Source organism: Psittacula echo (genome assembly GCF_963264785.1).
Source record: "Psittacula echo genome assembly, chromosome: 5".
NCBI classification, from domain to species: Eukaryota; Metazoa; Chordata; class Aves; order Psittaciformes; family Psittacidae; genus Psittacula; species Psittacula echo.
In genome coordinates, this window is record NC_137739.1 from 30851200 (window position 1) to 30865408 (window position 14209).

The 14209-nt window shown below is 35.2% G+C and overlaps 1 protein-coding gene across 1 annotated transcript in view; it reads left to right on the forward strand.

The window, feature by feature from the left end:
* Positions 1-2027: 2027 nt before the first annotated feature.
* Positions 2028-14209, forward strand: part of IRAG1 (inositol 1,4,5-triphosphate receptor associated 1) — a gene marked incomplete at its 3' end in the record, with an annotated part of 38046 nt that continues 25864 nt past the window's right edge. Inside the window, exons 1-4 of the mRNA XM_080619404.1 lie at positions 2028-2817; positions 7481-7581; positions 10480-10550; positions 13698-13871. Of these exons, the coding sequence (XP_080475530.1) occupies positions 2749-2817; positions 7481-7581; positions 10480-10550; positions 13698-13871 (415 nt within the window). The 5' untranslated portion in view covers positions 2028-2748. The remainder of the gene's footprint in view (positions 2818-7480; positions 7582-10479; positions 10551-13697; positions 13872-14209) is intronic.

Sequence of the window (14209 nt, forward strand, 5' to 3'; positions counted from 1 at the left end):
CTTGTTAAAGTGGTGTAAATTCATCTTTCTACCCTCCGTTCTCCCTTGGCTGTACTTTCTGTGCTGCATCTCTAAGACAACATAGCTCGGGATTTGTCCCTTTCTATTCTTAGACAAGACTGCTGATTATTTTCATTTTCTTTTAAAGGTTTTTTGTTTTACTTTTGAAATGTGAAAAATGATCTGAAACATGATGGGCTTAATAGCTCTTCCTTGTTCTTTTTTTTGTTTATTTTTTCTTTTTTCTTTTTTTTTTTTTTTTTTTAAGTTTAATAGGCACTAGAAACTCAGCTAAGACTAGGAATAAACCACCTTGATGCGATAGCTTATACAGCTCCACACAGGACTGCAAACTCTCATAGGTCATGACTTGAAATAATCCTGATTTTTCAGGCCCAGCATTCATTAAGATTATCAGAACCCTTATAATTTCATAAGGAAAACACTAAGAGGGATTAGATGAACAGACAAATTTCTATCTTCCCTTCTTTGTTTTTGTTTGAATTTAAGTTCTTGCAAACTCAAAAAGCATGTAGGATGCTAGGATTTTGTTACAGAGATGAAAAGCAAGTCCATATAACTTTTTTCGCTACCTTGTTTCTATCTCGTTTTCGTGTGTTGTTAATAGTTGGTGATTGTTGTTTGATACAAAAGTACTTAACTGTGGAAACACATACATGTTTAATGCTACTGCTGTCTGCCTCATCTCTATGGGTTTATTAAAATACAGATAATCATTAATGTCTGTTTTCCATCCTATTAGGGTCTTTAAAGATATTTCACCTTAAAAACATTTTTAAATCTTTTTATTCATATAAAGCTTCCTGTACTCTTATCATTAAGTAAGAGATGGGTAAAATCATGATACAATCATGAGCTTCCACTTATTGCAGTAGAGGTAGAAATTCATCTGTAACTGGTCCAAAATGTCTACAAAAGCTTGAAACACGCTGTTCCTACCTCATATACTGCTCTGAAAAAGATTATGCTCATTGTTTAAAACTAAGTTTATATCCTGGTCTTCAGAATGATGTCATATATGCTAGATCTTTTCCACAGTCTTTATCAAAGAACTTCAATTAAACAATTTTTTTTCCTGAGCACACTAATACTTGTGTAGAGATTATTTTTACACTCAAATAGTTCTACATTGAATTTCATGTGAGGTGGGCCTGTATTCCTCTTCTAGTAAAAGAGAAAAATTCAGTTTCTAATATAATGTGAAATAAATCGAATAAAAGCATGAGTCTTAGCTGCTTCTGTAGTCCCAAGTTTTCACGCATTCTGCAGGTTTCACAACACCAAATTTTTTCTGTGTATGCTGAGGTGAAGAACTTGTCACTAATGAGGCTGTTTTAGTATTTCCTGTGAATGGGTTTTTCTCTTTTTTGTTGGTGTTGTTTTATTTGTTTTTAAATGAACGTATTTTGACAGTTTTGTCAGCTTCAATAAACTGACATGTTCCTGAATGCATTCTGAATACATTTATTTTCCCTTCCCTGAAATCGTAAGGAAAGCTCTAGAAGGTTAATCTTGCAATGCTGCTAAGTGCCTTGAACATCAAATCATCTCTTCATCTTAACCTCCTTGTTCCATCTATCTTGATTTCCAGAAAAGTAAAAGAATTGAGATGAGATTAGTAATCCAGATTTGCGAGAAGATAACATGTTTTGGAAGTTGAACTCTTTGGCATACTATTAAAGTTGTTATGTTATTGTTTGAGTGTATAGCTCCATTCTGTACACAACTGTGAATTAACTGTAAAGGGAATATAGTTAGCTCTTAGTAGTCCGGACAGAAACTGTGCACCAGATTGTCTGTCTTGACAGCGTCTGTCATCTGTAGGCATCACCGAGGAGTCGATTATAAGAGCTGTTCCTTAACTAGCCGGTAGGTGTCATAGTAAGTCTTGTAATACATAACACTGTAGCTACAAGGATTAGTACTTAAAATTTCTCATCTCAAACTACTGTACAGGCTTTAATGCTAACAATATCCTTGTGAAGGCAGTAGCTCCCATAGCTAATAATAACAAGAATCTTCTCAGATAGTGGGCAGTGATTTTTATTTCTTTTTTATTATTATTATTATTTTATTCGGACATTACAGCCTTTTTGCCTCTGAAATGTCTGGCGCGGCATTGTCTTGTGCAAATGCAACCAAGTCTTTGTACAATTCACTTAGGCCTTGATCTTGCTTAAAGGAAGAGTGCCACTGTCTGGGTTTCCAGTTTTACTCCTTTCTTTGATATCTGAGCTCATGCTCTGTCGCATTAGGACTTTGCTGGTTACTAAAAGGCATATTACACATATCCAGGATGCTATTTCCCTCTTAAAGGATTTTTAGAGGTAGTTTGATCACAGGCAAAACAGTCATAGTAACAAAAAAAAAAAAAAAAAGAAAAGAATAATCTGTAAAATAGAGGAAAGAGATGGAAATATTTTCAAAATGGAAGGTTATCCATTTTGAATGTTTTTACTAAGTTATACTTGACCTTGAAAGCTTTAGCTAATAAACCACAAGATAGCAATTTTAACTTTAAACTTTAATACTGTTTGTTATTGTAAAGTGATCTCAGTGAATATAGAGTTTTAAACAGATTTTATTTGGTTTTTTGGCATCTCACACAGCCTGCAGATCATGAGGCCTCAGCACTAATGCCTTCAGGCTAACCGGAACCAAATATTCTCAGCAGTGCATGGTCCTGTTAGTCCACCTTGGAGTTCCACGTGCTTCACACTGCCCACCATGCCAACTTTACCTGAAGACAAGGGACAATCAGAAGAGGCACAACACAACATTTCTCCTCCAGCCAAAGTAAGCACTCTTACAAAGGTGTTTTCTGACAGTTCTTAGAAACCTGAGGTTGAAACCTCTGTGTGTATTTAGGAATGCATAAAATAAAATCTAATCATTGCTGTGTATTAGTATGTTTCGATTAATTGATGAAGCTATGAATGACCTTTCAGTTGATATTCTTAAAATTCTGCAAATATTTTATAGACTGAGGAATGTGAACTGAAGTTGCTCAAGCATTTGTTTATCAAATTGATCTAGAGACTTATGTGGCTGGCTGTTCTGAACCAGTTGTATATGAAAGCTGTCCAAAAATGTCCATTGTGATGCTATTGCAGAAAACTTAAACCTCCGAGAAAAGAACTTAGACTTGTACTTCACAGTAGTCTTGAAACATCTAGTGTTGCCTTTACAGATTTAGAAGATGCTATGCAATTCATGTGTGTGTGAAAGATGGTAATCTGCTTTTTGGTTTCTAGTCTTTCTCTGTGCTTTATTTGCCACAGCAGTAGCTGAACATATACTGGAACTATACAGAGAGCAGGTGGGTGCTCCCCAGATTTTGCTACTAAAATTTGTAGCATCTACATGTTTTTACATGTTTTATTTGCAGGTAAATTTTTGAAAAATCAATCAAACAATATCATTCTCTCTTTTGAATAATTCACACTACTGCGAAAAAGTAATTTTATGTTCTAATAAAGTGAGGGGTTTTTTTTTAATTGTTAGATTAGGTGAAGTAAAGAACCTTACTGTGATTACAACATCACTGGTTGTACAGATCATCCTGTTTAATGCATACTGGTATAAAGAAAGAAAGGATTTATAATCTGGCACATCCTCAATTCAAAATGTATGACTGTCACTGAGGACACTATGTTCTACATTTTAGGTGAAAACATCAGCTACTTTAACATTGTTGGAAAATATTGTCAGCAGCAAGCCCTACACTGATTTGTCATGCATTCCATCTAAATTGCACATTGTGCTGAGTATTAGTTTCCTGGCTTCAGATAAACACCCCAGGTACATGCAAGTTAATTAGACTATTAGCTGAGAGCATATATTAGGTCAAGAAGATGTTAAGATTTTTTTTTTCACTTTCCCTCCCTTTTTTTTTTTAAGTCACCCATGTGAAGAGTATTTTGGTAGAAAAGACTTGCTGAGTCAGATATACCCAAAGAGAAAAAAATGTGAAAAGCTAGCAGACATCAGTGAATCTAAGGCTGAGTGTCCTTGTCAAATGGGAGACATGAAAAATTCTAACCGCTCATCTAATATATATATATAAATACATTATGCAAGCATTTTAGCAATAGGTCTTAAATGAACTATGATAATGTGATGGTTCATGAATCAGTTAATTGTGCAAAATGCTTCTTTTTAGATAATTTAGGATTTTTAGGCACAAAGTAACAGTGAAAGGATTTTAACCAACACACTGTTCATAAGCCTACTTAAGGATTGCAACTAGTCAATGATGTGAAGAATTCCTTCTTGTTCATACATTTTATTACTCTTCGGTCTTGCTGCAGTCCAAGTTGTACAGCATGGCTACATAATAAGGAAAATAGCTTATCATTGTGTGATAAGGACTTGCAAGCAAGGAGAGGTCATCAGAGGGCACACACAACTGGTGAACTTGTTTTCTGTATTAAACAAAACTTTCCAAGTCTGGAATCTCATCTTATCTAAAGTGGTGTCTGGTGTCTAACAATTTTCTCATTCTATTTCAAGAGATACTTCCTCACCTTTTCCCTGCATGCACAAATGCACACACATTCACAAAACAGTTCTGAGAAAGAGAAAATGAACCTTACATCACATGTAGTTTCTTGTTTACTTCAAGTATCTTTTACATGATGGGGAGATCTAAAATCAAGGTTATTTAAAACCCCATCTCATTTAACGGACTGCTTTCTGAGATACATAACTTTTCTGAGGCCTTTCAAATAAGTGCCTGTTTCAGGCCAAATTTGTTCTGAAAATCAGTTGAGACCTTTAATTAATTTCTCAGAATATGGCCAGCTGGCAGAGGGTTTTCTTTTTTTTTTTTTTTTCCCTCAGTGCTTTAAAGAACTGAGGTGGTGTTACAGGAAAGCTTTCTCATCTGACTGGCCTGGCAGGGCAGCTCTTTCAGCAGAGATTTTTTTTTTTTTCACCACTACTGTTCAAATCCAGCCAAATTTGGATGGATTATAAAACACCTAAAAATGCATAAATGCATTTCATATATGCTTAATGAGGGCTTCGTAGAGCTTAATAGCTGGAATGTCTGCAGATCCTATCCACCCTGAGTATCCCTGAACCTCTTAGATCTTCTGTGGGCCATACTGTTTTTGCCATCCTCTCAGCACTGCAAAAGCCTACCTGATAGACTAGATGCCACATGATCATCCTTGTAGAGCATGTGGATCTGTTCCCACCTAAGAGATAGAGGTGGAGTCAGTTTTACCCTACATTTTTATGAAAGCGGGGGATTGGGACAAAAAGGAAGCAAAAAGTTGGTAGCAGGCAGTCAATGGGAGGGTGATGGAAACCTTCTGTATCATCTTTGTGTAAATGTACAAATCTAAGCTGTGAGACAGCTTAAGCTTCCTGTTAAAGCTTCTCTTCCGAGATCTGCATATAGTAATCTTCTGAGTACTCTTCAGAGTATAAAGATATATTTTGATTCAAGCCAGCTGGCCCTGAGAAGAGCTTCATGCTCTAGCTCTTCCTGCCCCTCTCCTATACAAATGTACGGTAGGTCTGGACAGTGGGAGGCATGTGCCTTCACCTAGAAGCTGAACTGCTGTAGCTGTTGACCGAGATTAATAATGTATTCTACCTGACCTGAAGTAGCCTTGATAACAGCAATTTTCTTGGGGGTTTTTTGTTTGGGTTTTTTTTTTTTTCTTTCTAATAAGCTGGTTTTAGAGTCCTAAAATGGACTTGGGTGGCTTTAAAGCTGATGTTACGTCATTCAAAAGCTTTTGCTTGTTGGTAGTCATGAGATTAGTATCAACAATGTGCATGTGTACTCAGCTGCTTTGCCCTACAAGCAGGGCAGTCACCTGAATTTTTGTTATTGACTGTTAGGCAAAATACATTGTTACTTAGTAACATTTTCAATAATATTACTAAAGATTGCTTTCAAACTATTATCATACAATGTCAGCTGTGCACTTGAATCACATATCATGCTTTTACATTCTAACATTTCCAATATTACAAGGATATTTTCCTTAAAGTTTAATCTTGATATTATATTCTTGGCATATTTCCGATTGTTCTCTCCTGTGACTGATAATGTGGGCTTGCCAAGGAATGTCATATGAGAATTATGAGCATAGAAGTGTGGAGCAGTTCAAGCAAAGCATATTTTATTGCCTTTGAGAGGAAGAAGGGTTATGTTATATACTTAACTATTATAACACTTTCAAAATGCTTCTCTAGTTCTTCGATGTTATCAGAAAATTATTTCAATAAGAATAAAATGCAGCACTGGTTGAGATGGTGAAAGGAGTTCTATTGTATCTGATATATATTAGCAGTCACATAATCATTAGCTTTCTGTACGTATGTAATTCCATTTCTATTTCTAGTCTTGGCTACTTGTTCATTATGACAAACCTTATGACTATGCTAATTTCTCCACATGACAGTAGTTGACTGAAATATTAATTGATAGTTTTTGTTTCAAATAACTGAAATTATTTAATTTTCTCTGTTCTAAAATATTAACTTCTGAAACTGTGAACCATTTTATATGCTGCATTCTGTAAATGCCTAAAGTAGTGCTTTTATAACAGCTTTATTACCTGCCTACTTAATATTACTAAAATAAATGCTATTCTGAATTCATTACACTTGTAACAACTTCTAGTAGGTAAACATCCTTAAAAGGAGTAAGCAGAATAGAACAGCAAATGTTCTATCAATAAAAACAAAATTAACTGTTGAAGGTAATTGGCTTTTTGGCATGGATAGCAAACATGCTCTTTTAGAAGATCAGAAGCATCACTTCCTTGAGTAGTTCATGCCCCAGGCCTGTCAGTGTTTAAAAGGCATTTTAACAAAGTCCTTAATACTGTACTTTAACATTTGGTTAACCCTGAAGTGGTCAGGAAGTTTGGACTAGATGATCGTGGTGGGTCCTTCCAGCTGAAAATGTTCTGTTCTGTAATCTAATCCAATGCCCACTGAAGTAAAAATTTCTCATGAAACTTTGGGATGCTATTTCAAGAAAAACTGATATTTAAATAATTAAATAAAATAAAATACTTATATATATAAGTGCCTACCAGACGGAATTAGTATTGAAGAATTTAGAAGTTATTCTTTAAATTTTACAAGTTGATTGATGGCAGTCCCCTGGCACTTTTGGGAATCTTTCCCTCCAGCTATAAATACTCACAGAACTATGACATGTTCTACTTATCTCATGATTGTACCCTAAATTAAAAATTGCAACTTCTAACAGGTACCTACCCTCTCTGCATGATTTTATGTGAATCTTTTTTCAACTTCTTGACTAACTGTAAACACCAGATTGCTTCTGTAGCCTTTCAGCAGCGCAGGTTGATTTTTTTTTTTTTGGTGTGAATCTGGAGGTAGCACATGCAGTACAAGTAATATTTTTTGACTACATATTTTAAATTTCTCTTTAACTGTATTTTTGTATTTGTCACAAACCATCCAGGACACTATTGTTGAAGGGACAGCGTGCAGTACACCTTCTATTGTTCTTCCAGAGAATGCTGTAGCACCAGACATGGAAATTGATAAAAATCTGGTTAACAGGTACTGTGTAATACATTACTGAACTATGCATGATTTGTGTTTCTAAAATATTCTTTGAAGTGTATATTCTAATAAAACATTATCACTGTATCTCTATTTGTAATTTTATCATATTGTCTTTGCGTTTTGATAATTATTTTTTTGATGCAGGGAAGGGGAAAGGAGCAGGAATATTATTGATACTAAAAGAGTAGAGTTTCATGTAATACGAAGCCTGCCAACTTGACTCAGTATACTTTCAATTTACATGTACTTTCCTATCCTTCAGAATAGCATAATTTGAAACTAAAGCAAAAATTTGAATTAAAATTTTGTGTGATTTGGACCAAAAGCTGTAACTTTTGAAGTCCATCCTCTTGCTAAGCAGATAGAATATATCCTGATGAGGGGAAAATTGTTTGGTCAAATCCTTTTGTAGACATACAGTGGTGTGCATGTGCGCTACAATACTACACATACTACAGGGATGACTGACAGTTTGATTCCTCATGTTGTGTGTGTGGTAATGAGCAATACTGTCCTTCTGTCCATTTTAACCTTTACTTAGATCCAGTCAGTGAGCAACTGGGACCAAAAAAAGTACAACTGAGCATTTTTATGTTTCCTGAAGTATTCCCCAGCATGAAAATTTTTCAATTCAGTAGCTAAATCCTAATTCTGGTCTACTAATTATGGAGGTACACAAGTAGTGCTGCCTTTATTCATATAAACATTTCCACTGAACCAATCAGATCTTTGTCGACTTATGGAGAATTAGGCAATTAATCATTATAAGACTTAAAAAATCTACTGTTTTTTAACTACTGAAGATGTTAAGTTCCTCAGGTATGGTCAGCCATCAGTGTTGACTCTCACAAATGAGTGTATCTTACATACAGAGCCCGTGTTATCTGGTTCCTCCTTGGATTAAGGAACTAGCTGTATTACCATTGTATGACAATATTTTTAGTATCATACTGAAAAATAGACATTGTAGCAATAATATTTGCTATCCGTTGAAATTTTTTTGTCTATTGAAAGGAAAATGCAGCAACAAACTGCTGTTTGCTGTGTTATTCCTAAAAACAATCTGTTTGCATGATCAACTGAAGTTTGTTTTAATGACAAAGGAATGGTTTTGGCAAAAGATAAGCTTGCAATGTATCACAGTTTGTATAATAAGGCTTATTTTTTGAGGGCAGAAAATTTCTAAGGAAGGCTTATGATCATAAAGTGCAATTTTTACTAACAGTTTTTGCAAGTATTTTGTTTAATTTTTATACTTGGCATATTATAGTTTTATGATCTGCTGAAAATCTTCTTCTTTTGACAGGTTTAGCATATTATATATATCTTCCAGAATAAATTTACCTTCCAGTCAGTCTTGTGGATATTATCTTGGTATTGACTTAGAACACATACTGTTTTATATAACTTAAGGTGATGCTGGTGAAGCTACTGTTATTATATATTATCATAGAATCATAGAATAATTTAGTTTGGAAGGGACCTTCAAAGTTCATCCAGTCCAACCCCCCTGCAATGACCAGGAATATCTTCAACTAGATCAAGTTGACTAGAACTCCATCCAGCCTGGCTTTGAATGTAGACTGACATTGCTGACTAACTTTGTTTCATAGGATAATATTCTGAGATATTAGGGTATCACCGTATTATTAGCCAGCATCTTCTAATTTTTAATTCTAAAGCCAGTTAAGGTTGCTCACTTCTTTTAAAGTCCTGAGTTAAAATCATTGGAAAACAAATTACTGGACTATTTTTTTTTTTCCCTATCTAAAAAAAAAGGTGCAACAACTGTAGGCTTCTTTTCCAGCTCTCTTCTTTCCCTTCCTCCCTTGTATCTGTTCAGTCCTCCTTACTGTTTTAGTGAAGCTGCAAAAAAAACCTTCTGCAGCACCTGGAAATTGGGATAGGACCACATTCCTGATCGTGTGAAAGAAAATAGGTATCAGCTAAAGTTTCAAAAAGATAATGTTTCTGAGCTAGACTGTTGGACAACTTTAATGTCTAGCTTGAATATTATAGTACAGTAAGTTTTAAAGCAGATATTTAGCCTGTTCAGGCAGACAGGGCAAGAATACCACCTTGAGGTTAAGCATATGTGAAAGTAAGTTGTTGAATGGAAATAATAATTCTGTTTGAAGTTTAAAATTTCAATTAAATTTTGAGTTGCTTTAAGATTATTTTCAGTCTTCTGATAGAGCATACTTCTTGACTGGGATTCTTGAGTTATTGACCTGCCATTAGACTTAAAATATGGGGGAAAGCTGATCAGAAAGTATTGATCATAAATCTACACTATGATTTCCTTTTATATTTAAAGTGTACTACACAATATCTCAAGATTATTTAAGAGTCAGAGTTACAATGCAGCCATTTAAAAGCAGCATTATTTGCTGGATCAGCATTTAATTTTCTTCAGTCATTTGAGACCTTCACCTGGTTTTTAATCTAGAAAGTTCCTAGATTGCTATATAGGATTGTCAGTGTGGGAGCAAAAGAAATTCTTACAGTCATAAAACTTAGTTTAGGAAGCACTAAAAATTTATGAAGACTTTTTTTTTTTTTTTTTAAATGTACCATATTTACATGAGTTTTAAGTCATGATAATGAACCAAAGAAATGTAGGGTTTTTTGAGAAATCAAAATTTCCTAGTGTATGAGTTTATCAGAACTCCTTTGTGAGAGCAATTTCTATAATTTTCCTTCTTTTTGCAATCTTCCTTCATTTTCCAATTTTTTGGATATGAGAGGAATTACAATAAATTCTTCTAGTTTGAATATTTTTTTAATCAAAGAAAAGTGCTTTCTTTTTAATGACACACTTTTTTTATAGAGAAGTAGAATGTGTTTTGGTGGCATACTCCCATAATTTTGTTTGTTCATTTTTCTCTCTAGGCCTCGTAGTCCTCATAGGAGACATTCTAACCGTGCCACTAGGAATTCAACAAGTTCATTGACTTCTGTTGGTAAGAAGTAATTCATTTAAGCTAGGATGTTTTCTCAGAAAATGTGATGTGCAAAAAAGGCCTAAATATAGAGTCTGACTGTATTGGCTACAGCCTTTTTCCTGTGCATACTGACTGTAATGCATACACAGAGAGGGAATACTGCTAGCATGTTGAGCTGTGATAATGAGTTTATGATCTATAGTGGATTTACTGCAGACAGAACCAGGGAAATATGAATATTGTTAATTTCATAAAGTTGTTAGGTTAGTGTGTTAGCTTAAAAATTTTTGACGGCTGGAGATCTACATGCTTAGAATTCTTGTTGTATGCAAAATACTGTTTAACAATACTGTTTTTGTTATTTTTTGAACAACTGGAATTTTATTAGCAAGGACCTTAAAAGACAGTTATGTCTCCAGTTATTTAGTTTGGATTTAACTTCAAATGAAATCAGGCTATCCAGGGAAAGATTTTCTTCAATTCTTCACTTTCTAATTAATCTCTTACTAAGTATTTAGTTCTATTAGTTTTCTGGTAGCTACCTGTGGAGTAAATTGTTATTCAAGGGGACTTAATGTTGTGGATGCAGATCTGTGAGTACTACAAACTGAGATAAACGTTAATCCTGTTAAGTGAGTGGCAGAGCTCCCATTAGTTCTTAGTCTTGGTATGTTTGCATTTGGGGTGTTACTTGTCTCCATTTATGTATTTAATGTAAAGTGTAAGTTGAACAGAGTTGATGGAATGTTTATTCTATCACATATAAAGGATGAAGGAATAAGGATATGAGAGCTCCTACCAAAACAGGATGGATGGGAGGGGAAATCAAAATACAGAATAAATTTGTAAAATTCTTTTTATCTTTTCAACAATGTTACTTTCTCCCAGCAATTAATCTGATTTGAGTCATTATCACTGCTGTATGCTGTATGTATGAAGAACAACTTTTCACTCACTACAGAGTCAAGCATTGGAACAGTCTGCCCAGACAGGTTTTGAATCTCAATCCCTAGAGGTTTTCAAGACCAGATTGTCCTGAAAGACCAGCAACCTGGTCTGATTGCACCAGTCATTCTGCTTTGAACTGGTTGGACTAGATGACTTCCAGTAATCCTTTCCAACCTGCATTACTCTATGATTCAAGATGTTGCTTTTCAAAGTTAGGCATTTTCTAATTGAATCTTCTCAGAGGAAGTCTGACTTGCCTGAAAGAAATGTAATTTCATGGACATGTACAAAATCAGAAACCTGCAGACCTGAAATAATCAATAAGCAACTCTTTGAACACTTGTCATTTGTAGCTAGCTCCTGAGATGGGACACAGGAGGAGAAATTAAAGGGAATTTGATGGGGAAAAGAGAAAACAGCAGCAAAAGGGAAGGGAAACAGAATTGCGGTGAAGGGGCAGAAGGCAAGACATGTATAAAAAGGCAAAAATGTTGAGTATAGTGAGGAAAACATATCTGTTTAAGGAGAATAGAAATTACCACACCTTGCAGCTCTCCTCCTTTTCTGGCCCAAGGAAAGTGGCATGGGAAGTCCTTCTCTCAAATTTTCAACACACAAATCTGCGTGTAAAAGAAGACAGGTATTTCATTAACAATAGATTGCTTTGAGAATATCCTGTGTATGGGCATGCTTTTTGATAGCCTTGAAATTTGAACAAATTCAGGGAAATTAGAAGCAACCTCCAAAAAAAAATAAAACAACCCAACAAACAGCCCCCCTCTCCTGTCTCCAAACCAAAACCCCTTAAATTTTTGCTGCTTACTTATGTCCTTAGCTTTTCTGAGGACTGATTGTTCTGTAATAGATCTTGTCAAATCAAAAAATATTTTTCTTGTATTACCTGATGACTTCCCATCCCCTCACCCAAACTGTTCTTTAGTAAGTTCTTCTTATTGCGAAACAGTGTTAGAAATTCCCTCCTCCCTAATAGAGGCATCTGGCTGCTCAGAGACAGTCACAACTGATCTTTCTTTTTTTTCACAAAGCTGTTGTTAATGTGATCAAGTTGTTATTAATACCAGATAACTCTTCACACAATATAGTCATTGATTCACTCATACATTTCACGGATTTTCTCATAGTTACCTGAGAATAAACATCTGACTTGCAGTCTGTTGTTGATGCTAGCGTGTGTCAGTGCCCTTGAATGGATTGAGCAGACTCTTGGTCATCTATTTATCAGTTCTAGCAGATCCAACAAGCTTGTTAGTCTGTAGAGTTTTTCAGCCCCTGAAAACCCTTTGCTTAATCGTAGTCTGGAGAATTGTAAAAATCAATGTGCTACTTTGGTGCTTTCGAGCAATTTGGAAGCCAGGAATTTGTGGGTTCTTTTTACAGCTACATAAAAACTGTTCAGAAAATACGGTATTAATCTAACGATCTAAGCGTAAGGCAGTGACTTTCAGTTTGTGGTGCATGTATTCTCCTGGGTCACATATCTAAAATATCCACATACGTGAACATGAGGAAAAGTAATCTTTAACAATCTTTAACCATTGGATATTCTAATGGGATTTGCAATTCCTTTGGAAAATTCTTGCATGTTCCCCACGTGGTAAAGATTGATCAGCTTTTTGAGATAGCTTTACAATTCTCATGATTTAGCTATTCAACTTCTGCCTGCAGCTTTGCCAGATGCAACTTTACTGTTGCTTCTTGCATCTGTGCGAAAAGCTCTTCTATCTGCATAGAATAAAATCTTTGTACTTTCAAACTCTTCACTTGATTTTATAGATTATTTGATGGCATCACCTCTATGTTAAAACTAGTTGTGAAGTGAGTTTGTAGGACCTCAGCCTTAAAAAATGACATACAAAATCCATACAAAAACTGGGTCTCTGGCAGAAATGCTGTGACTGCTAGCGGAGATGAATCTTATGCACTTTTACTGATAAATTAGAAAAACTTTATTAGGGACACAGCCAGAAAAGCCTGTTTCACATATCAGAGCATCTTTGGTCATAGTGACTTAATCTTAGTGGTTTACCAGTGGTTTTTGAGGACTTGGTCTAAACTTGAGAATATAAAAATATTAGAAATGAGCAGACATTAATTCTTGTGAAATGCAGGCTCAAAGGTATGTAGATTTGTTTCATAGTTGTTACTCCAAAATGCCACAGTGTATCACAATGTTTTTATTCTGATGTTTCAAACCAGACAACAGCGGTCATGTGATTGACCTGGTAAATGATCAGTTACCCGATGTAAAAATAACGGAGGAAGACAAAAAGAAGAACCTCGAATTACTAGAAGAAGCAAAGAAAGTGAGCGAGAGGTTTCTCATGCGCAGAGGCAGAAAGTCCAGAAGCAGCCTTCCTGAGTCACCCACAGGTAGGTGCAGATTCTGAAAACGAGATTTCACGTTCTACTTTAGAGATCTTCAAAGGCAGAAACAAGCATCTCCTGTAATACATACACTGCTACTGCGTACATACACTTTGTTGATGTTAAGGTCAAAATCCCTCTGTCCTTCCTCGCAATTCCATATAAAACAGAACTGACCAATCTCTATATTCAGATGTAACACTGGAAGATTGTGTAAAGTTTTTAAGTGCCCAAATGACACACTGCAGACACTGTAATGGGAACACATGCAGTATTTCTGTTGAAATGCGAAAAATGGTCACAAGTTCTTGTTTGTGAAGATTTTTGTCCTAAAGTTCCTATTG